This window comes from Phoca vitulina, unplaced genomic scaffold (assembly GCF_004348235.1).
Source record: "Phoca vitulina isolate PV1807 unplaced genomic scaffold, GSC_HSeal_1.0 scaffold17, whole genome shotgun sequence".
Classification (NCBI taxonomy): domain Eukaryota; kingdom Metazoa; phylum Chordata; class Mammalia; order Carnivora; family Phocidae; genus Phoca; species Phoca vitulina.
The window spans coordinates 11,599,417-11,621,874 of NW_022589720.1; the positions used below are offsets into that span (position 1 = coordinate 11,599,417).

The 22,458-nt window shown below is 39.7% G+C and overlaps 1 protein-coding gene and 1 non-coding gene across 2 annotated transcripts in view; both read left to right on the plus strand.

Annotated features, from left to right (window-relative positions):
* OTULINL (OTU deubiquitinase with linear linkage specificity like) overlaps positions 1-6,279 on the plus strand; it is a 28,347-nt gene extending 22,068 nt beyond the window's left edge. Inside the window, exons 6-8 of the mRNA XM_032415372.1 lie at positions 851-979; positions 2,072-2,341; positions 3,492-6,279. Coding sequence (XP_032271263.1) covers positions 851-979; positions 2,072-2,341; positions 3,492-3,665 — 573 coding nt within the window. The 3' untranslated portion in view covers positions 3,666-6,279. The remainder of the gene's footprint in view (positions 1-850; positions 980-2,071; positions 2,342-3,491) is intronic.
* A 6,573-nt stretch (positions 6,280-12,852) lies between these two features.
* On the plus strand, positions 12,853-12,956 carry LOC116639275. Its single transcript, XR_004300789.1, has one exon. It is a non-coding gene; the product is annotated as a U6 spliceosomal RNA (small nuclear RNA).
* Positions 12,957-22,458: the final 9,502 nt, after the last annotated feature.

The window sequence follows — 22,458 nt, forward strand, 5'->3', positions numbered from 1 at the left end:
GCAGAACATTCTTGATGAACAACCTGAATTTTTATTTTGAATGTAGGATATTTAATCTAGGATATACATTTAAGGATGGAGGAGCAAGGAAATACAAAGTATATGTATATATATAGCTATACATGGTCTATTTCCTTACCATTTTTTAAATTACACTTGTTTTTATTAGTTTCATTTTACCTAGCAAGTACTTGTCAAGTGTGTGAGGTGTGCTAGGCCTGCTGCTACTTGCTGAGGACAGAGAATACAACCGAGCCTCTGGGCTCCCCAAGCTCAGCGGGGCAGGAAAATGGATTAGATCCCTTCACTGGATCAGAGGCTTAAGTATTCTGTAATCTTATTAAATCCCAACAAGGGTCCTGTAGAATGGATAGTATCGTCCTTGATTTATGGTGGCAGATGAGGCTAAGAGGGTAAATAATCTGCACTGGTTGAGCAGCCTCTCAGCTGGTAAGTGACAGAGTGAGGGTTGGACCCCAGAGTGCCTCATTCTAAAGCCTGCGTGCTCCCTGACGTACTATGGTATTCTAACATTGTTTGGGTAAAAATAATTTCTAAAGGGATATACCCAGGCCGTTTGGGAAGTGTTTTATGCAGAAAGATTGTTTCCATAGACATAATCTTCATGTAGGTTTTCGTCAGTTGTAAAATAATAAATTAAAAATCCGATCCAAATCACTTAATCCACAAATCTAAAAGGAACTATATGCTTTTATTTAACTGTTGTTATCATGTTTTTAAACAGAGATTGCTAAGTGAGATAAGATCATGCACCGTGATGACGTACTCTAAATTGTGTGTCATAAATGTTGAGGTACTAATCATGGTTGGCATCTACTTCCTTTTCAAGCTTCCTGAAAAACTGCTCTTTTCACAAGGTTGTAATTGGATCCAGCAATACAGTTTTGGTCCTGAGAAGTATACAGGTTCCAATGTGTTTGGAAAATTACGTAAATGTGTGGAATTATTGAAAACACAGGTGAGTGTTTGGGAGAAGAAAAGACTAAGAATGAAAGCGCACACCCCAGATGTAGCGACTCTTCTCTGTCAGGCATGTCACTTGATGCCACATAAGGAGGACACGTGGCCAGGAGCATCTCTTCTAGGAACTGACGATTGGCTTTCCTATTCTTTGTTCACCTTCCAAGTAATGAACGAGCAATGTCGTACAGACAATTAGGTCCAATATGGGTTAAGGAGACCTTTGTGGGCTCTCTGGGAAACCTTAACAATCACGTACCTGTTTCCCCTCAAAAGATGGGGGGCGTCTGGGTGGCTCAGTCGTTAAGCGTCTGCCTTCAGCTCAGGTCATGATCCCAGGGTCCTGGGATCGAGCCCCACATCGGGCTCCATGCTCCGCGGGAGGCCTGCTTCTCCCTCTCTCACTCCCACTGCTTGTGTTCCCTCTCTCACTGTGTCTGTCTCTGTCAAATAAATAAATAAAATCTTAAAAAAAAAAAAAAGATGGGGTGCAAGGTGCACACAGCGCACTCAGAAATGCACTTCTGGGATGTGCCCTATTAATAACTTGGGCACAGCACAGATGCTATAATTTGAACTAAGAGTCTTTCCTGCCTTTTAATAGACGCAGATTTTTGATTGTTGAAATGAATCCTCCATGGTAAATACCATAACATTTCTGTGCCATAGTCTCATGTAAAACTGATATGTAAATAGTCATTGTGAGGATTCAGTGAGTTAATACACGTGGAGTGCTTTAATCTGTGCTTGGTGAGTTAGTATGAAGGAATGCTAGTTAGTACTGTTTGTCTCTGGATTATCTTCTGTGTGACCCAACTATCTTAAGATGTCTTAGGAAACTAACTTGCATGGCATTTTACCTAGTTGGTGGTGCTTTTTTGAAAAATGTTTCATTTTAACTAGTTTGTGATTGTAAAAGTAATACATACTTGTGGTTAAAAAAAATCAGGGTCAAAAGCTATAAAATGAAAAGTTAAAGTTCCCCTCTATTAATCTTTGGTTTATTTTTAGAAGTACTTTGAAAAATTATGCCATGGTGTAGGAATTCACCTTTCCCCTGTTAATTTCCCTTTTACATCTGTATTTTTAGTGGACTGAATTTAGTGGAATTAAAGATTATCACAAGAGAGGAAGTATGTGCAACATCCTTTTTTCTGATGTTCTTCTGGAATATAAACTGTATGAAGCTTTAAAGTTTATCATGCTATATCAAGTCACTGAAGTTTATGAACAAATGAAGACTAACAAGGTCATTCCCAGTCTTTTTCAACTCCTGTTTTCCCGGGAAACATCATCTGACCCTTTAAGCTTCATGATGAACCACCTGAATTCTGTGGGCGACACATGTGGACTAGAGCAGGTAATGGGGGCAGAAGAATCCTGTGTGTTTGATTCAGGATGATACTGACAGTCCTTGAACACACAGGTGTTTGGAGTTTACTTTCAGCGGTGATAAAACCCACTGCAAAGAGGGTTTTATCTTAAACCCTTAAAAAGAAGGAAAAGAAGAGCAAGAAACCTCACTGCTCCATGCTGTTTGCTGTGTGTCTGCCCAGCCCTGCGGCCAGGGGGCCCCAGTGTGAGAAGCCTTTCTAACCTTTCACTCTGCCTCTCAGATGGTGGTAGGTTCTCTCACAATAGAGTTGAACCAGGAGGAAGTCCTGTTGGAAAATGAGATGAAGTTTGGAAAAGCACTTGGTTACTTACTAAAGATAAATAGACATTATTGAAAAATTTTAGGGGCACCTGGCAGGCTCAGTTGGAAGAGCATGCAACTCTTGATCTCAGGGTCGTGAGAGATTGGGTGTAGAGATGACTAAAAACAATAAATGAACTTTAACTTAAAAAAAATTACTGACAAATTTTAAACCCGGGGGCGCCTGGGTAGCTCATTCAGTTAAGCGGCCAACTCTTGATACCAGCTCAGGTCATGATCTCAGGGCTGTGAGATCGAGCCCCGCGTCAGGCTCCATATTCAGCAGGGGGTCTGCTTCTCCCTCTCTCCCTGTGCTGCTCTCTCTGCTCTTCTCTCCCTGCTCATGCATGCTCTCTCTCTGTCAAATAAATAAATGAATAAAATCTTAAACAATTTTTTTAAATCCAGAGAATACTTTTTTTATCCCCATAGTAAAGAGGTTTTGTTGTGCTTTGCTGTCTTAGGCAGTGCACAAAATTACCTGCATTTTTATAAAAAATGGATATAAAACTAGTTGGAAAACAGTGTGATTTTTTTATTCTGAGCATTCCTTTATTTTTTATTAGTTTTTTTTCCCCCCAAACAGCCTTTCCCTGTAATTTTTTCATGCTAGTCTACAAAGATGTTCGTCTGCCTTCCCCTGCCTTCCACGTCATGGGCATTTGTTCGTGTCTGTGGCCCCTCAATGGTTCATGTGTGGGTCTGTAAATAAGCACATTACTCCATAAGCTGCAGGAGAACATGCTCCCTCCACTGGTGGGGGACGGGGAGTTGGCAATGTGTGTTTGTGACCTCTTTTTCATCTCTTCTCCAGATCGATATGTTTATTCTTGGGTACTCCCTTGAAATAAAGATCAAAGTGTTCAGACTGTTCAAGTTTAACTCCAGAGACTTCGAGGTCTGCTACCCAGACTTGCCGCCCAGGGAGTGGCCAGAGATCTCCCTGCTGACGGAGAATGACCGCCACTACCACGTTCCCGTCTTTTGAGTCCGGTGTGGACTGGGTACCAGCTCTCGCCAATGGCAGTGGTCCTACTTTCAAGGAAAGTCCAGCTGGAAAACCAAAGCTAGCATCACAGCCATTGAAAGGATCAGGACCTTCTTCTCTGGAGGGGCAGGTGCACCGGACGCAGGGGTGCACGGATATCCTTTGTTTTCCAGCAATTTCCTCCAAACCAGCCTCACTAATATATTTGTGGGTTGGTGGTTTGACCTTGTTCATATGGGCTCTGGCCATTTCACATGCAGTAGGCATTTCAGGGCACAAGGACAGTAAATTTGGGCAGTACAACACCAGGAAAAAATCGAGAGGAAAAGGGGAAAAGGACTAACCAGGAAAGACTTTGTCTCTAACCTCAATGTTCTCGTTAGGAACCTTGTCTTTGACTGATTCTGGATCTTCATAAGCGTGGCCTTATTTTAGAAGCATTACCTTCCCTGGAATCTTTATGGTATATTGATTTTTCTAGAACCACTTGATTAACTGTAAAATTGTGTGTGTGTGTGTACACACATATACACATGTGTATACATTGTATAGTTTTATATATACATATATGAACACATACACACAAATAATCACTACTTTGTAATGTTGTACAGTTTGTTTTATATTGCTTTACATTTTTTTGTTACTGTTGCATCTGGCTGGTCCGATTTGTTTTATATGGATAAAAGAGATTAATTCTGTAGATGAAGGCAACTGAATGACAATTATTGAACTATTACAAAACATTGAACTGTGGTGTATTTATTTACATGTGTATTTAATGTGTGGTAGCTAGAATCATGCCACCCTAACTACCATGTCTATGTCATAATCTCCAGAACCCGTGAATATGTTGGGTTAAATGGCAAAGAAGAATAATGTTGCAGGTGGAATTAAGGTACTAATCTGACCTGGAAATAGGGAGGTTATTCTGGGTTCTCCAGGTGGGCCCACTATAATCCCCAGGGTCCTTAAAAGGGGACGAGGGAATCGGAAGAATGTCAGGGCCAAAGGGAAATGTAAAATACAGAACGGAGAGAGACACAACATTTCTGGCTTTGAAGATGGAGGAAGGAACCATGACCGAAGGAATAGGGGTGGCCTCTGAAAGCTGAAAAGGCAAGAGAACAGAGTCTTCCCTAGAGCCTCCAGATTTTAGCCCAGGGCAACCCATGTCAGATCGTTAGCCTACAGAACTGTAAGATAATGCATTTGTGTGGTTTAAGTCACTAGGTTTCTGGTAATGTGTTAGAACAACAATTGACAACTAATGTACTCAAGGTAACTAATTTTTGGTCATCTTTATTTTGGAAATACTTTTCTAGTTTATTTTGTTAATCTTTATTTTGAAGGTACTTTGCTGGTCTGTTCTGAATTTCAGTAAGTACAAAATAACTTTTAAAACCTTGGCCAGTGATATACTACTTCAAAGGGACAAATCCGTTCTAAGAGTGATTTACTTAACATTTTTTATGCTAACGTTTTCTCCCATTTTCATACTGTTTCCACTATATGTAAAATAAGGGACATTAAATGCTATGGTATATAAAAATAACATCCCAATTCTTTGGTACTGAGGATAATCAGTACATCCAATGGTACGTTGTCCTCTACCTGCTGTCATTTCGTTTTCTGGTTGAAGAGTTGGAAAGCAGTCAGCTCAGACCAAGGGGCTTTGTGTTACCTTGATAGCCCCATGAAACGGGAGTTCTTTTCTTTTTTTGAAATAGGAGTTCTTCATTGATCTTTATAGTGCATTCCTGCTTGGAAGCGTCTATGATTTTGCATAACTCCTGTCATTTCATTGACCCTGTCGAAAGTTATCCCCATGATCTATTACTGGGACCAAGAAAAAATGAACTCCACCCTTTGTGTTCACAAGCAGACGCGATGACAGACTGCAGCAGGCTACTGTGATATTCGTGGACTGTCTGATCTAGACTTATGCTTCCAGTCGGGCTGTCCAGGCACCTACATGGCATTTGTAAATTACCACTCACCTTGCATCTCCTTATCCAATGTAACGATTTCCACATCAGCCCAGGATTGAAAGGAAGAGCTTTTCCCAGGCATGGGCAGCCTATAGCTCTGTGACCTATTAATCAATTATGTTTATCCATAACCTTGTGTTGGGGGGAGGCAGGGCAGGGTGGAGTGAGACCAAATTGTGAAAAAAGGACATTTTGTTACAAAGAAAGTAAAAAATTAAGACCTCTAAATAGTTGCTATGTTCTGGGAAGGCATCCAAACAAGATTTTAAGGGAGGAGGTACTGGGTGTTTTTGGTCTTGTTTTGCTTTTAATTCAGTTGTGTAATGAATAACAAACTAATTGGAAGGAAGTGTATAAATTTTGCACCACTTTTAAAGGCCAACAGTAACTTGGGAATTTCCTGTGTGATGCCGACATTTAATGTCTTTCTAACCTTGTATGTTTTAAATGATGAGAAAATTATAGCAAAAATGCAAACATATGTCCTTGTCCTTTCTGATTGTTTAAAAATTTAAGCCCAATGCAGGGCTCAAACTGAGGATTGTGGATCCTCAGTTCAAGACCCAGCTGAGATCAAGAGTTGGAGGCTTAACCAACTGAGCCACCTAGGCACCCCTGTCTCTTTCTGATTTTAGAATACATTTCTCTCTTAAATTTTGACCATTATGTGTCCATACCGAGGGGTTGGATGAATACCAGTATGAGACTTTCTTATTGTGGCAAAATGTACATAACATAAAATTTACCATTTTAATCCTCTTTAAATGTACAGTTCAGTGATATTAAAGACATTTACACTGTTGTGTTACTATCACCACCATCCATCCTCAGAACGTTTTTTTTCTTCAAGGCGTACTTTTTTGATAGGAGGCAAGTTTAATTCCCCCGCCTGGTACTTGGACTTCTTTTACTTCTCACATTCTTTGTATCATGGCCTTGTCATGTCAGTGTTTTCTCCAGGCTTACACGCAGAAGTCCAGTGTGAGGGAGGTTTAGGTGACCAGATGGATCAGGCGGATTCTGTTCTACTTCATCTCCAAAGTAAAGAAATAATTACAGGTGGCTTCTGGTTTCGTCCTCGGAACACTATCATTTAAAAGCTCCCCAAGAAACTGTATTAATTCAGGGCCACCCTGGTGACTTGCATTTCTTGGATGTGGGCTTTCACAGTCTTGAACAAAGTCATTTCCACCCAGAGGGAAAGCCGCAGGGCCTTCCCTAGTGTGTGGGAGACCCCAGATCAAGCCAGTGTAGGATCTGCCCGGCCTCCGGGAGAGAAGAGCAGCCCGAATCGGGGCATTCACGTTAATTTTCCAAGGATTTGCCTACAAATGAATTTTGTAGGAAAATAATTACTGTTCTATATCAGGTGGCTTTCTCATATTCTAGTGAGATCAAAGAAAAAGACCATTTTAATTCTGTCCAAGCTGATCTTGGGGAGGAAAAAAATCTGACTTCTGAGTACTCTGGAAATGTTGGGAATTCCACTTTAAAGAAGGTAAATTTTTGTGTTGATAACTAAACTGATATGTGAAAACCTATTCAAATACAAATATAGAAATGACTAATTCAGAATTAGTGTCAGCAAGTTCCTCAGATGGTGTGATTGTTTTCCCAAGAATGTGCTTCACACTGCTTAAGACTAGTTACCGTGTAAAACATAAAAATAACAATCTATATTTTCGTGGATCTAAAACTTAAACCGTCTACTGGGTTACTTATTAAGTTGACTATTGTTTCATTACCTTAGTATTGACTGTATTTAGATACACTTTTCTCCATAGACATTCAGTTTCCTTCAAATCCTATTTTCTTCACAAGGATTCTTTTATAGTCAGACACAAAATCAGGTGGGTCCAAACTGTGCCATCACTTTTATGTTATTTGTTCAAAATCATTGGGTCTTCCCTTAATTCACTTTGGTTTTAATCCTGTCCTATCCTGTAGGCTGAGAAAATGAAAGCTTATCTGGATTATGTTTATGTTTAATATCAACGTGGGTTGTAAGTAATGGAAAACCACTCGCTCCCTTATCCAACAGCCCCTGGACCAAAGTGCTCTGCAGAACAGCCAGAGGTGTGTGCTGTCTGTCTGCACTTGAAGGTCATAGACCGTGTGCGGAATCGAGAGCTCTGTTGGAACAAGTGTTGCAAAGCCAGCTCTGGTGGGTGAACAACACATGGCATTTAAAGTTTCATCCTGGCTGGTGTCTCTGGAGAAATACTGTTCTCTGTTTAAAGACCAGCTTTGTGTGGGGGTGGAGGGTGGGGGGTGCCTGGCTGGCTCAGTCTGTAGAGCATGGAACTCTCTATCTCAGGGTCGTGAATTCAAAGCCCCACGTTGGGCATAGAGATTACCTTAAAAAATAAATAAATAAATAAATAAATAATAAAACAAAACCCAACTTTCCATATATAATTGATCTATTGGTCCTCACAGTCGATGTCATCGGGGCGTAGGTTGTTCTTTAAGTCATTTTGCTTCCATCACTTATTTGTGATGATCTTGGAAAGCTTAGTCAAGAGGAGTTCCTAAAATTAAAAAAAAAAAAAATGCTTGCTTTAAGTAGTTCCAGCACAAGGAGCTTATTTAAACCAGGAATGTGTTCCCGAGAAGCATTCCTAAGTACAGAAATATTTTTCCCATAGAAATCAGTTATTTGTAAATAAAGAATTTTTTTTTTTTCTCCTAACTTATAAAGCCTCACATGGAAGATTTAGATGGAACCAAATAGAGATCGGTGGTTAAAACAAGGTGGGAGCGTAGCATTTTACAGTTTTGTTCACCCTCAAGTTTAAAAAGGTGGAATGAGGGTCAAATTGGCAATGCGAAAATGCTATGTGGACACCGTATGGCTTTACCCCATTGCACCTTACCATCGATCAACAAATTTATCAGGACAAACACAGAAGCCTGAGACATTCCTGGCCCCATTTCTTGGTATCACTGCCATCCCCAAGGACAAAACCTGGGAAACAGCTTGGGAACTGCTTCACGCACTGGTCAGCAAGTGCACGAATTTCCTCTGGGTGCTGGCTTCTCTGCTGGACTGAGCTTCGTGGAAAGGACGTCAGGGCCAGGTGAAGAGAAGCAGCTGGTGAAAACTGACCAACAGCTGGAGCAAAGACCTGAAAGGTTGCTTGAATGTCCTGGAACTTGCAGTGTGTGATTCCAAATAGACACATTTATGACTCCCTTAAAAAAGGAGCAGAGATGAGCTGATGAATGGTGAAAATGATGTTTGTCATAAAATATTTGTATCATTGTAGCTAAATAGGAGAGGTAAATGTATCTCTCTTATCAGAAGCAACCTTTGGCTATCATTTAACTTGCTAGATAGATTAAAGGAAAAAGCCCTGGTGGATATGTGATCTACATTTAATGCATTAGTCAGTGGTAGGTAAATGAGAAATTGTTTCCACTTGCTTTATATTTCACAAGATAATAATGGAACACTTGAATCTGCTTGTGAGACCAGTTATATTTAGTAGTTGTATTTTCGGCTGTCCCTCCTGTAGGTCTTTACAAGTGCAGGCGAATGTAAAGATACTCTATGTACTGTACAAGAAAGGGAAACCCTGCACAATTCTCTTTTTAGAGCAGGAAGGAAAGTGGCTTTTTCCCTTTGACAATTGTGGCAGAGCAGTGCTTTTAAAATTATTAACGGTGAGGGACAAGTTTTTAAATTTTCCAATGCTTTGCAGACTGGCACTTTTGTAAAAATATAGTAAAAATGTTACACTGAGATCAGGTTGCTATAAAAGTTTCTCAGTTCTTCCTGTCAATGTCTGTATGTGTTACTGCAGCCCGGCAACAAGGGGTTCACAGTGATGCTGGTCTGGAGAGCACACTTTAATAGCACTAACCCAGGAGTTTCAGGCAGGAATCAATAGATTCTGATGCCATTTACCTGGGAGTTTGGGATTTTGCCCAGATTTTGGGCAGTGCATTTTTGTTGTCATTTTGTGGGACTTTTTGCTGTTACTGGTCCAACCAAGACGCTGTATGGAGATGGTGCCGTGTGCTTGGGGCACCTCACTGAGGAGGCGAGTGGGGCCGGGATCTCCCCTCCAGGCTTTCCTAGGCTTCTACAGTCTCTTGGCAGAAAGTAGCAAGAACCTCATTTTGATTTCGGTTCCTTGTGCTAACAAAAAATCTTCATCATCACACTTTATTTCTTTACTGGATTTCAAGCTCCTGTGGGAAGGGAATTGGGTCTTGTATCATTGTGAGGAGAACAGTACTCATACAAATATCAAATGAATTCCAAATCCCAAGCTGATGAGAGCTAAGTGCAGTTGTTACTACTTAAAGAAGCAAAGACTCTAATAGTGTATTTTCCCCCAAAATTTCTTTTTATTGATTCAGGGCTTAAAGAGAGCTAGTTTTTAGACATCCTGGGGAGAGAAGCTTCCTGAAGTTAATGATACCCTGGCATACTCATCACGTCAGTGTGACCTATGGAATGGCCACAGTAGACATTAGAGGTCAAGCCAAGTTTTGCTAACACTGTATCTCTAGTGAGGTTAAAATTAACCAAGGACACTGACTTCACCCAGAAACAGGTTTTTAAATAAATTATGGCTCCTGAAAGAATGTTATGAAGTGGGTCATGGACTTCTTTTATATATATATATATATATATATATATATATATATATATATATATATACATTTTTTTTTTATTATTATGTCATGGACTTCTAAAAAGGAACAGAACTTTAAGATGTCTGGGGAACACATGGGCCGTGTTCCATGCCGGTGGATGAGGCCTGACCTCAGTCTGGACTCTGCCGAGTCTCTGGGGCAGGTCCCAGGTTGGGGACCACAATATAGGGCCAGGCTGGTGTGGCTGAAGGGAAGCAAGAACATGGGCAGGCTGAACTTGCCAACCCATGGCGGGAACACTTGAGCACATCTCAGATATTTACCAAAGTCAGTAGCAGAAGGACACACCCAAGGTGCACAACTGAAGTCAGGAAAAATGAGGTCCTAGAAGATACTACCAATACAGAGGACAATACCTTTCGGTGGCAAGGGAGACAGGAGGGCGCAGTTCAGTAACAGGGGTTTCCACCAGACTGTGTTAACCAGATACACCCATTATACCTTGGTTCCTGATGGTCTTCCCAGCTCCAAAAGACCACTGCTCTCCTTGGCCTTTGTAGGACTCATATATAGGGGATCGAAGAGGGGCACGACCTAAACTTCTGCAGTAAGGAAGAACTTTGGACAAATCTATGAATTCCAGTCCTGTGTTGGCTTTATTGTGAGTGAGAAATGGTTAGGAGCTTGAGTTGCTGTTGTATGATTAGTGGGAAATATTGCCTGAGTCTAAGTCTTGTCAGGAATGCAAGATATAGGCGTTCCTGACATAGTCTGGGTTCTGTTCCAGCAGTGTGGGTTGTGACGACAGAAGCCCATGTAAGTGAGTTTGGTAGGGAGAATCCCACAGAGCAACAGGGCAGGAAGGACAGCCAGTTCCAGGAAGCTGCCTGGGCCTTGGACAGCCAAGAATTAAAGTTTGCAGCTGTGTCTCTCACGGTTCATAAGAGAGAGGGTCTCATCGCTCACGATTTCACTGCCTCACTGCACACATGTTTTCTCTCTTTCTCCCTGCCCCACTCAGTTTCTCTCCACCTCTGTCTCCCAGTCTTCTTCCTCCTGGCACACAAGGCTGCTCCCACCCCCGAAGGAAACTGCATCGTAGCTCATCAGTTCAAATTCCCGACAAGTAGAATCTGATTGGCTCAGCCCACGCATGGCCCTTGAACCACACGCCCCACTCCATCCAATCATCTGTGGCCAGCGCGAGAGGCCAGAGTGTCTGCCGCACCGATTCAAAATTTCTGGGAAGCAGGCGTGAGCACGGTGTGCCTTGAACCGTATCTATCGTATGTGGAGATTTTCACAGCGCAGATGCACACCTGAGTGACCTTCCGCGATGGAAGAAGAATCTAGTTCAGAGCACCATATAATTAAGGTTAGTAATCTTATCAGTGAGCATCCTCACTGATAAAAATGTTAATGAGGTCACTGGAGATGAGCAAAGACAAATGCCGGGTGGCACCCATGTCGCAGGGTAACCATCACACAAAGTTGCCCTCCTGAAATAGTTTTCTCAGTGGTTAGGGTGGAAGATAAAAAGAAAAAAAAAAGTTGCAGGTGCCCAGAGTAATTACCTTCGTGTGCAGGTTTGTTGCTGTTGATCTTTGGCTGATGAGATACACATGTGATATTTTAAAAATGCAGACCAGGGGCACCTGGGTGGCTCAGTCGGTTGGGCCTCTGACTCTTGATTTTGGCTCAGGTCTTGAGCTCTCGGATCCTCAGAACAAGTCCTGGGTGGGGCTCTGCTCAGCCGGGAGTAGGCTTGAGATTCTCTCCCTCTTCTTCTGCCCCTCCCCCACACCCACCACTCTCTCTTTCTCTCTCTCAAATAAATAAATAACTCTTTTTAAAAATGCAGACCGGAAGTCCTGTGAGCTTTCCTGCAGTGTTTTGATGCCAAGGGAATTACAGGTCCTCTAAACCTTCCATGGGTGCATTTTCAGCAACCCTTTTAGTCTGCAGTGGGTTAGCTCTGTAAAGCATTCTGCCTCAGCACTTCAACTTCATGTTGCAAAGGTTGGATTTGGCATTGTCTCCTTCCTCCAGGTTCCACGATGACTTCCTTAATTTGTTGTTCTCTTTGTGCCTCGGTTAGTAAATTTCCATGGTGGTAGAAGTTGGCGCCTCCACTCTTAAGTGTAAGCCTGAAGGTCAAATCTGATTGTCTGGAACCACATGCACAGAATTCCTAATAGCTTTATCAAAAGTTAGTTTTATATTTACTGTAATGAAATATTGTTTTCCCTATGCCTATTATGACTTCTATAGGATATCATGTTTGTTAAGACACAGCCTGGGGCCAGGGAACAGAGTACCCAGACCCTCAGAAGCATAAATCTGGTGATGGTTCTCATTGGTCAGATTGTGTTTGTGGTTTTCTAGCCATTATGTAAATGAAAACAGTGGGAAATCTTTGGAGGACCTCATGGTGACTATCAGGAAAGATAGTTTGGTATTGTAAATGGGTAATCCACTAAATTCATTTCTGGACCAATATGTATTGGAGACATTAAACTTATCTGCATTTCAAAGGTTAACAATACAGCTAAACTAAGCCAAGGGCAGTTTTGGCTTAAAAAAAGCGTGTGCTTCTGCAAGCACATATACTAAAATTGTAACAATACAGAGAAGATTAGTGTGGCCCCTGCATGAGGATGACGTGCAAATTCCTGAAATATTCCATATTTTTATATAGTCAATAATATTGTAATAATGTTGTATGGTGACTTATGGTAACTACACTTATTGTGGTGAACAATGTGTAGAATTGTTGAATCACTATGTTGTACACCTGAAACTAATATAACATTGTATGTCAACTATACTCCAATAATAAAAACTAAATAAATAAATACAGAGAAGAGGAAATATTTCTTACAAGTTAATGATCACCAAGACCTAATGAAATGTGTAAATATACTGATCAATGCTATGAAAATCACAATAATAAAAGCAGTCAGACTTAAAGCTTTATTCCAATGACCTCAGTCACCAAGTTGAATATCCATGTGGGAAGAAGCAAGTACCATATAAAATGGATATTAATGGTGCTGTACCCATAGTTACTTATTGTTTACCCAGAGTTCCTTACTCCACCTCAGGAAAAAAATACGTAAATAAATAAATATGGTGAAATAGTTTCAAATGATTCCAAACCTCTTCCTTACTGTACTCCTCAACCACCTCCAGATAATGAGACTTTCAATGTCAGCTTTTATGTTGAATGAGAGGCAGTGATAAAATGTTATAACCAAAGCATTTTCAAATGGATGAAACAAAATAGACTTTTTCAAATATTAACTGGAAAAGAATCTCTCTGCATAAAACCATTTAAAGAGGTTTATGAAGTTTAGGAATGTAAGCAAAGACGCATGATGAGGGACAACCTCTTCAAAATTGTAATACCGCCTCCAAGTTCCTATTTGTAGATTGATGGTCCAAAGGAGATGCACAGTTAGATTAACAGAATCTTCAGTACCATTGTATACCAACAGAGAGCAGGAAGTTCAGCAACATCTATGTGACAGGCCAGAAAGCTATTAAATCCTTGTATACAGAGAGAATCAATTGTCACACTGAATTACTAACCTTGTGATTAATGATTGACTATCTGACAGCCACTTTTCTTTACAAGAGCGTTCTGTTTCACAGCATCCAGTCATATGTTTGGTCCTTCAGTGCACCTGCAGCCAATCTCACATTCTATGTTCCCTCCCCAAAACTCTTTGTTCTCAAACTTTAGACATAGTGGAAACAGAATTTTTTGAATCTCTTCCCAAGGTTAAGCCAGGGATCTTCCAACATTATGCTTTCAAGAGAATCACCTTCCAAATTGACTATTTAAGAAACCCAGAGGGTCACATCTTAGTAGTAGGGCTAAACTAACTCAGAATAGAGGCTACTGCAGACCTACTCTTAAACAGTTTTTCTAAAAGCCATGAAAAGATCAAACCCATCTGATCTTCCAGTAGCTTCACTGCTTCCAGAACAAAGCTAATGCTCTTTAAAGAAAGATAGCAAAGTTCAGATACTCAATAACCTAACATCCAATATTCAGCATCCAATAAAAAATTCCTAGACATGCCGGGAATCAAGAAAACGTGACCCATAACCAGGAGAATAAAAAGAGTCAATAGTCAATAAAAAAAGATCCATCGATGACAGAGATGGTGGAATTAGATCACAAAACTTTGAATTATCTATTATAAATAGACTCAGCATATTTTTTTTTTAAAGATTTTATTTATTTGACAGAGAGAGACACAGCGAGAGAGGGAACACAAGCAGGGGGAGTGGGAGAGGGAGAAGCAGGCTCCCCGCTGAGCAGGGAGCCCGATGTGGGGCTTGATCCCAGGACCCTGAGATCATGACCTGAGCCGAAGGCAGACGCTTAACAACTGAGCCACCCAGGCGCCCCCTAGACTCAGCATATTTTTAAAAAATATTTTATTTGACAGAGAGAGAGAGAGCACAAGAAGGGGGAGTGGCAGGCAGAGGGGAGAGGGAGAAGCAGGCTCCCCGCTGAGCAGAGAGCCTGACGTGGGGCTCAATCCCAGGACCCTGAGCCGAAGACAGATGCTTAACCGACTATAGACTCAATATATTTAAGAATCTTTAATATGAATAGAATGGAAAGAGAATGAAGATACAAAAAGAACAAAATGAAATTTCTAAAGATAAAAACTAAATTGGTGAAATGAAAAAAAAAAACCACTGGATGGGATTAACTGCAGCTGAGACATAGGGAAAGAAAAGACCAGCAAACTCATAGATGTAGCAATACAAACAGTTCAATCTGAAACATAGAAAAAAAAGATGGAAAAAAGTAAATAAGGCTTCAATGACCTGGGGATAATATCAAGTGGTTTATTGTATGTGTAATTGGAATCCCAGAAAACTGTGATTTAGTGGGAGGGGAGGCAAGGGAGACAGAAAAATATCTGAAGAAACAATGACTGAAAAATTCCAAATTTAATAAAAACTATGAACCCATAGATCTACAAACCTTAATTAATCCCAAGGAGCATAAACATACACAGAAAATCACATCCAAGCACATTGCAATTAAATTGCTGAAAAACATGGGCGCCTGGGTGGCTCAGTTGGTTGAGCGACTGCCTTCGGCTCAGGTCATGATCCTGGAGTCCCGGGATCAAGTCCCACATCGGGCTCCCTGCTCAGCAGGGAGTCTGCTTCTCCCTCTGACCCTCCCCCCCTCTCATGTGCTCTCTCTCTCTCTCTCTCTCATTCTCTCTCTCAAATAAATAAATAAAATCTTAAAAAAAAATAAATTGCTGAAAAACAGTGATAAAGAGAAAATCTTAAAATCAGTCAGAGAAACAAGGCACATGATGTACAGAGGACCAAAGATAAGAATGAAAGCAGATTTCTTTTCAGAAATGATGCAAGTCAGAAGACAATGGTATGGCATCTTTAAATTGCAGAATGAAAAAATAAAATCTGGGGGCACCTGAGTGGCTTAGTCGTTAAGCGTCTGCCTTCAGCTCAGGTCATGAGCCCAGGGTCCTGGGATTGAGCCCTGCATCGGGCTCCCTGCTCAGCAGGGAGCCTGCTTCTCCCTCTTCCACTTCCACTTCCACTTCCCCTGCTTGTGTCTCTCTCTGTCAAATAAATAAAATCTTTAAAAAAAAGAAAAGAAAAGAAAAAATAAAATCTGTCAACATAGGGTTCTATATCCAGCAAAAATTTCCTTTAAGATGTTTAACTTAAGGGGTACCTAGCTGGCTCAGTCAGAAGAGCATGCAACTCTTGATCTTGGGGTTGTGAGTTCAAGCCCCACATGGGGTGTAGAGATTATTTAAATGAATAAAACTTTAAAATAAAATGAAATAAAATAAAATGTTCAACTTAAGGTGGAATAAAGACTTCTTAAGATAAACAAAAGCCGAGAGACTTTGTAATTGAATATCACTGAAATAATGTTAAAGGAAATTCTTTAGGTGGAAGAAAAATAAAACCAGATGAAAACTTGGATCTACACAAGGGAATGAAGAACACAACAAGTGGTAAATATGTGGGTAAATATGAAAGTATTTTATTTTCGTTAAAAAAATTCAACTATGTAAAGCAAAAATAAGCAAAATGTATGACAACAATAGCATAAAGGATGGAAGGGGAAAATGGAAGTATACTGTTATAAAGCTATTACATAGCATTCAAATATTATTTAAAGTAGACTTGGTAAGCTAAGGAGATATGTTATAAACATTAGCACAACCACTAAAAACTAAAATGTAGAAGTATAGCTAATAAACCAATAGCAGGAAGTCGGGGGGGGGGGCGGGATGAACAGAGAACAGATGGGAAGAATAGAGAACAAACAGCAAAGGACAGACAGGCAAGTTGGGGAATTGTTAAGGAAAACAGCAGACTGTTGAGATGCTGTGCACCACAAGAGAACAGCTATCTTTCAGATGGGCTTATAGTTGAAGAAAGCAATAATCAACTGAAGGAACAGGTAAGGATTAAAGAATCATCATGGAACAGAAATGGGAAGCTTTTGCTTTTTGAAATATTTGGACTCAAGATCCATCTCCCAAGTTCTCAGAGTGTTAGGGGCTCCTGTTTGTGCCTACTCAGATTGATGCCCTTTCTTTCCTCAGGAAGAGAAGTGTTATTTACAACTGTTGTGTTGTGGGCTCCTATGGAAATGTACTCTGACCTCTTACACAACATTTTTACTTAAGCCAGAGCAAAGGAAAGAGTGGACATTGAGAGATCAAATGGCTGCCTTCCACTCTGTTCCCTTTAAAAATCAATAATTATTTTTTTCTTCTTAAGGAAGCTGCATCTGACTTTATGGAATTTGGCAGAGTTAAGCATCCTGTGCTAGTTATTTTGATATTTAAATATGAGTAAGATTGGTAAATGGCAACTAAAATGGAACCATTTGAGTAAGAATGGAAAACAGTGAAATGGAACCATACACATTTTGTTAGATTTTTTGTAGAGCATTTTATCCACCCTCCAGTGTAGTAATGCAGATGAAAACATGAAGTTATGTGATCAGACACAATTTTGCTGTTCAAACATTCGTGGAGCTTTTCTATATAATTTCTTATTTTGAAGTGTTAAATCTGATAGAATTCCTTTATAATAGTGTTATATGGGGTCCAAATTAACATTCACCCTACAGATAAATTCTGTTATGACAGGATTGATCATATAGAAATATGTGTAGTGGACATGCATCTGCAGTTATATGCTGAAATTAATCTTTGGATTAGATTTAGAAAGGTGGAAGATTAGATGCATACCTTTTCATTTATACCTCATCCTTAGAAATGGGCCCATTTCCAGGCCAAATCCAAGATTATGTCTTAGAAATTTGTGCCCATATGAAGCATGCTTAAGAAGACAGTCCTTGCCGTGAAGGCTGTTGACAGAATAACCTGAGTATATCCAGGGCAGGTGTCTGGGCTTCTAATGTCATGGGAGACTGTGTGCTCCCCGAATAAAATAAATTGTTTGATAATGCAATGGAATGACTTGTTAAAGAATTCAGTAATAAAAGTACCTTTCATGAATACATGAAATACATATACGTATATTTAAATACTCAATACATATATTGAGTTATTTCACAAATATTGGCTTAGTTTATCACATGTATAATTGTTGACAAGTTTTGGATAAGGAAATGAAGTTAATAGAGGCAAGTGACTTTTCTAAGAGCTCACGCTGACTACCAGCACGTAACAATCAATCAATACATTTTGCTAACTGGACTAATAAAGTAGTGTAGCAGATCTTTCATTTCCTGCTTGAATTCTCACGAAATGTATACATAAAGGCAATCATGTCTGCCATAATATATGACAGTGTTAAAAAGAAGAAAAGCACAACAGAGATGTCACTTTTAGAAAACTTCTGTAGGACCTGGGTAGCCTTTTGAAGGGTACCTTTGAAAGCATAACCTATGCGGGGGAGCTGTCCCTGGTGCTGAACCTGCCATAAAGCAAGTAGGTCAAAGAACGGCCTTCACCAATTTTTTGTACATATTTTTTTCTGGGCTCCTCTTACCAATGACAATACTATTTTTTTTTAAGATTTTATTTATTTATTTGAGAAAGCGAGAGCAAACAAGAGAGAGAGAGCATGAGCTGGGGGACAGGTAGATGGAGAAGGAGAGGCAGACTCCCTGCTGAGCAGGGAGCCTGATAGAGGGCTCGATCCCAGGACCCTGGGATCATGACCTGAGCCAAAGGCAGACACTTAACTGACTGAGCCACCCAGGTGCCCCACCAATGACAATATTAATAAAAATATTTATAAAATATTTTCCCATTTTGAACATTTAAAGACTATTTTTTAGATTACAACCTTGTTATTTACACAACATTAAATTTACATTTTAAAGTGTAAATTCAGCATATTCTAGTATATTCACAAAGTTGTAAAATTATCATCACTATCTAATGTCAGAACATTTTATTACCACAAAAGGAAATTCTACTTCCTGTCTCTATAGATTTGCCTATTCTGGACTTTTCATATAAATGGAATCACACAAGTGTGACTTTTGTGACTGGCTTCTTACTGTAACATCATGTTTTCAAGGATTATTCATGTTTTAATATGTATCAGTACTTTGTTATTTTTTATTGACAGACAATAATCCATTGTATGGATATACTACATTTATTGTTTCTACTTTTTAACTATACTGCTGCGAACATCTGTGTACAAGTTTTTTTGTGTGAATATGGTTTCATTTCTCTTGGATAGGTACCTAGGAGTGGAGTTGCTGGGTTATATGATCTTTTCAATATCTTGAGGAACTGCCAAAATGCTTTTCCAAAGTAGATGCACTATTTTACATTTCCCGTCAGCCATGTATGGATATTCAAATTTTTCCACATCCTTCCCAACATTTGTTATTGTCTGTCTTCTTGATTTTAGTCATCCTAGTAGGATGTGAAATTTCACAATTGTGAAATTGTGTCTCACTGTGGGTTTTTACTTGTGCTCACATTTCCCTAATGGCTAATGATGTTAAACATCTCTCTTTTTTTTTTTAAAGACTTATTTATTTATTTGAGAGAGCGAGAATGAGAGAGAGAGAGAGTACATGAGAGGGGGGAGGGTCAGAGGGAGAAGCAGGCTCCCCGCTGAGCAGGGAACCCGACGCGGGACTCGATCCCGGGACTCCGGGATCATGACCTGAGCTGAAGGCAGTCGCCCAACCAACTGAGCCACCCAGGCACCCCTAAACATCTCTTTATGTACTTACTGGTCATTTGTTGTCCTCTTTGGAGAAATATCTATTCAAAACTTTTGCCCATTTTTAAAAACTTGGGTGATTTTTTACTGTGGAAGTGAAAGAGTTCTTTACATATTCTGGATATGAGTCCCTTATCAAATATGCCATTTGCAAATATTTTCTCTCACTCTATGGGTTGTCTTGTCACTTTCTTGATGTTGTAAAGGACTATTTTCAACACAGTGATCCTTCTCTGGTTCTTCCAAACCTTCCCTCAGCAACTCTACAAGGGTTTGTTAATAGAATGTAGTAAGAATTCCAATATCTGTGCTCTTAGTAGCACATTATGAAGCAGGGAACACATTTACAATACACTTGTTGGGAAATATCATATGAAAGAATATTTTTAGTGGCTCTCTGGTAAAAGACTTGTTTGTCAAACTGGATGATGCAGACTATATGACATCTGTTCCCTGCAGAAGAGGCATGCCTCAAATGCTATACTTTTCTCATTATGCTGAGCCTACTCTCCTCTTAATAATACAAACTCTGCTTGAAAATCTTGCCAAGAAAAAAAAAGGAAATGGAAACATAGAACTGTTTTCTATCCTAACAAATATTAAGCTCTTATTTTCAAATTCTGTTCTTTGGCAAGAAAATACATTTCTTTTACACAATCAGAGAGAGATTAAACTATTTTTTAATTGGAAAATATTACCTTCTGCAAGAATTTTTTCCCCCTTAGTGGAAAGCAGAATAAGAAAAATAATCTAGTAAGTTAACTGAGGTCAGTTTTATGCCCTTGAAAGGTTCTAAATGCCGCATTTATCCAACACCTACATTGAGTTGAAAAAATATCTTCTAACCCTCATAGCCCTGAGCCAAAAATATATCTCCCCTCTATTGGCAGTTCTCCACTATGTGCTTAAGTGAAGAGAATCTTCTTCCTCCTGCTAAAATCAATAATTGCTATCAACATAATTGAAAAATCATTCAAACATTTAAAGCTTAATTTGTTCGTAGGGTAAATTATATTTATTAATACTTATTTTAAAATGCTTATTTTGTTGGACAGAAATGAAACTGATATAGTAGTTTCGTGTACAAATATCTGAAATTCCCACTTAATTTATATAGTTTTCACTCCAGTATCCCGAAGTCATAACAGTTAGGGTCATTTATATTTTGCCCAAATAAATCTTGTGTAGATTTGCTTTTTAAAATAAATACATAATGGAAGTCAGAAAACCTGAATTCTGTTTTTGTTTTAAGAATTCTTTTTTTTTAAGTAATCTCTACACCCAATGTGGGGCTTGAACTTACAACCCTCAGATCAAGAGTTGTAGCTTCACCTTCCGAGCCAGCCAGGTGCCCCCGGAGTTCTATTTTTGATGTCACCATGATCTCTAGAAGACAGTGAACTGCTGCTTTAATTTTACATCTTTTGAGGCTGCTGCATGAATGATTAACTAAAATTGGCTTTGAACTTTTCTCTAGTGCTATTACCAGAATTACAGTAAAGCAAGAGTTTTTCTTTTGTTTTGCATTGGGTTGTTTTGTTTTGTTTTTTGTTTTTTGTTTTTTTTTTGGTTGGTTGGTTTTTTAACCACTGTTCCCTACAGAGTTATGGGGAATTCACAGTCAACAACAAAAGCCCTGACTTAAGAGTTGCCTCAGCCAAGTCACCACTTGGGTCATTACCCTGTTCTACATAGCATCAGAGAGATGAGAGCATTCTAGAGGCCTGGGCTCTGTCAACCTCCACCCTCTCATTTGTCAAAAATTTCAGAGCAGGCACAGAGCTGATGAAGTTCGCAAAACCAAATTTTGGGAAGGATTCACTGGAAATTATTATGAGACCTGGGGAACAAATTTCCTATCACCTGGTAGTCTAGAGAATGTCACTCTGCTGGGATGTCTCCAAGAGCAACAGAGAGCATTGGCTAACCGAGTAACAATCAGACACCCCAAAATGCTGCCAGAGCTAACTTCCATTAAAGGAACAAGGAGGAAATTAAATTTCAAGAAAAATATTTTTTTAATTTCAAATGAACCAAGCAAATATTTACTTCTTACTTACTGTGTGCCGGGAACCAGGCCAGTCTTTATCCAAGGAGATCACATTATAATGGAGAGACTAATGGAAAACAAATACTGATAAAGCTGTTTTATACCTACTTACATTTGGAACCAATGGAAATGGAGAAATTAATTCTCACAGGCAATAGGAGAGTGGTAGTAGTTATAGTTTAAAAAGTAGGGTGAAACAAGTTGTGAAGAACCTAGAACATCACATCAATAATAAACAATGGGGAACAGTCATTTGAATTTTAAAAGAATGATTTTGGGGGTACCTGGCTGGCTCAGTCTTTAGAGCGTGTGACTCTTGATCTTGGGGTTGTGGGTTCAAGCCCCACACTGGGTGTAGAGATTACTGAAATATAAAATCTTAAAAAAAGAAAAAAAGGAATGACTCTGATGGAAGCATGGAAAATGGAATGAGATGGAGGAGAGACGCAGAGACGGGGAGACCGGTAAGAGGATTAATTGGAGATAGGAGGGAAAGAAGAGAGGGATTTAATATAATGAGGCCTTTTTTGATAACCTATGTAAAATGGCATATCCTATAACTCACGACCCTTTACTCTGCTTTTTCCCCCCCATAGAACTTGCCACTAACACACACACACACACACACACACACACACACACGCGCGTGCGCATGCATGTAAGTATTAGCCATTGTTCATTTCACTACTGGAATATAAAATTCATAGGGAAAGGGATATCACTGTATTAACTGTTGTATCCCCATGTGCCTACCATGAAAGATGTGATACGGGGTGAATGAAATGGCTAACTTACTATGTGGATTTCAATATCAACTAAGATAGGAAATGTAGAACGAAAGGAAGGTTTGCAATGGATTCAGTGGGAAGCATGAGGATTTCGAGGTGTCACAGGGAAT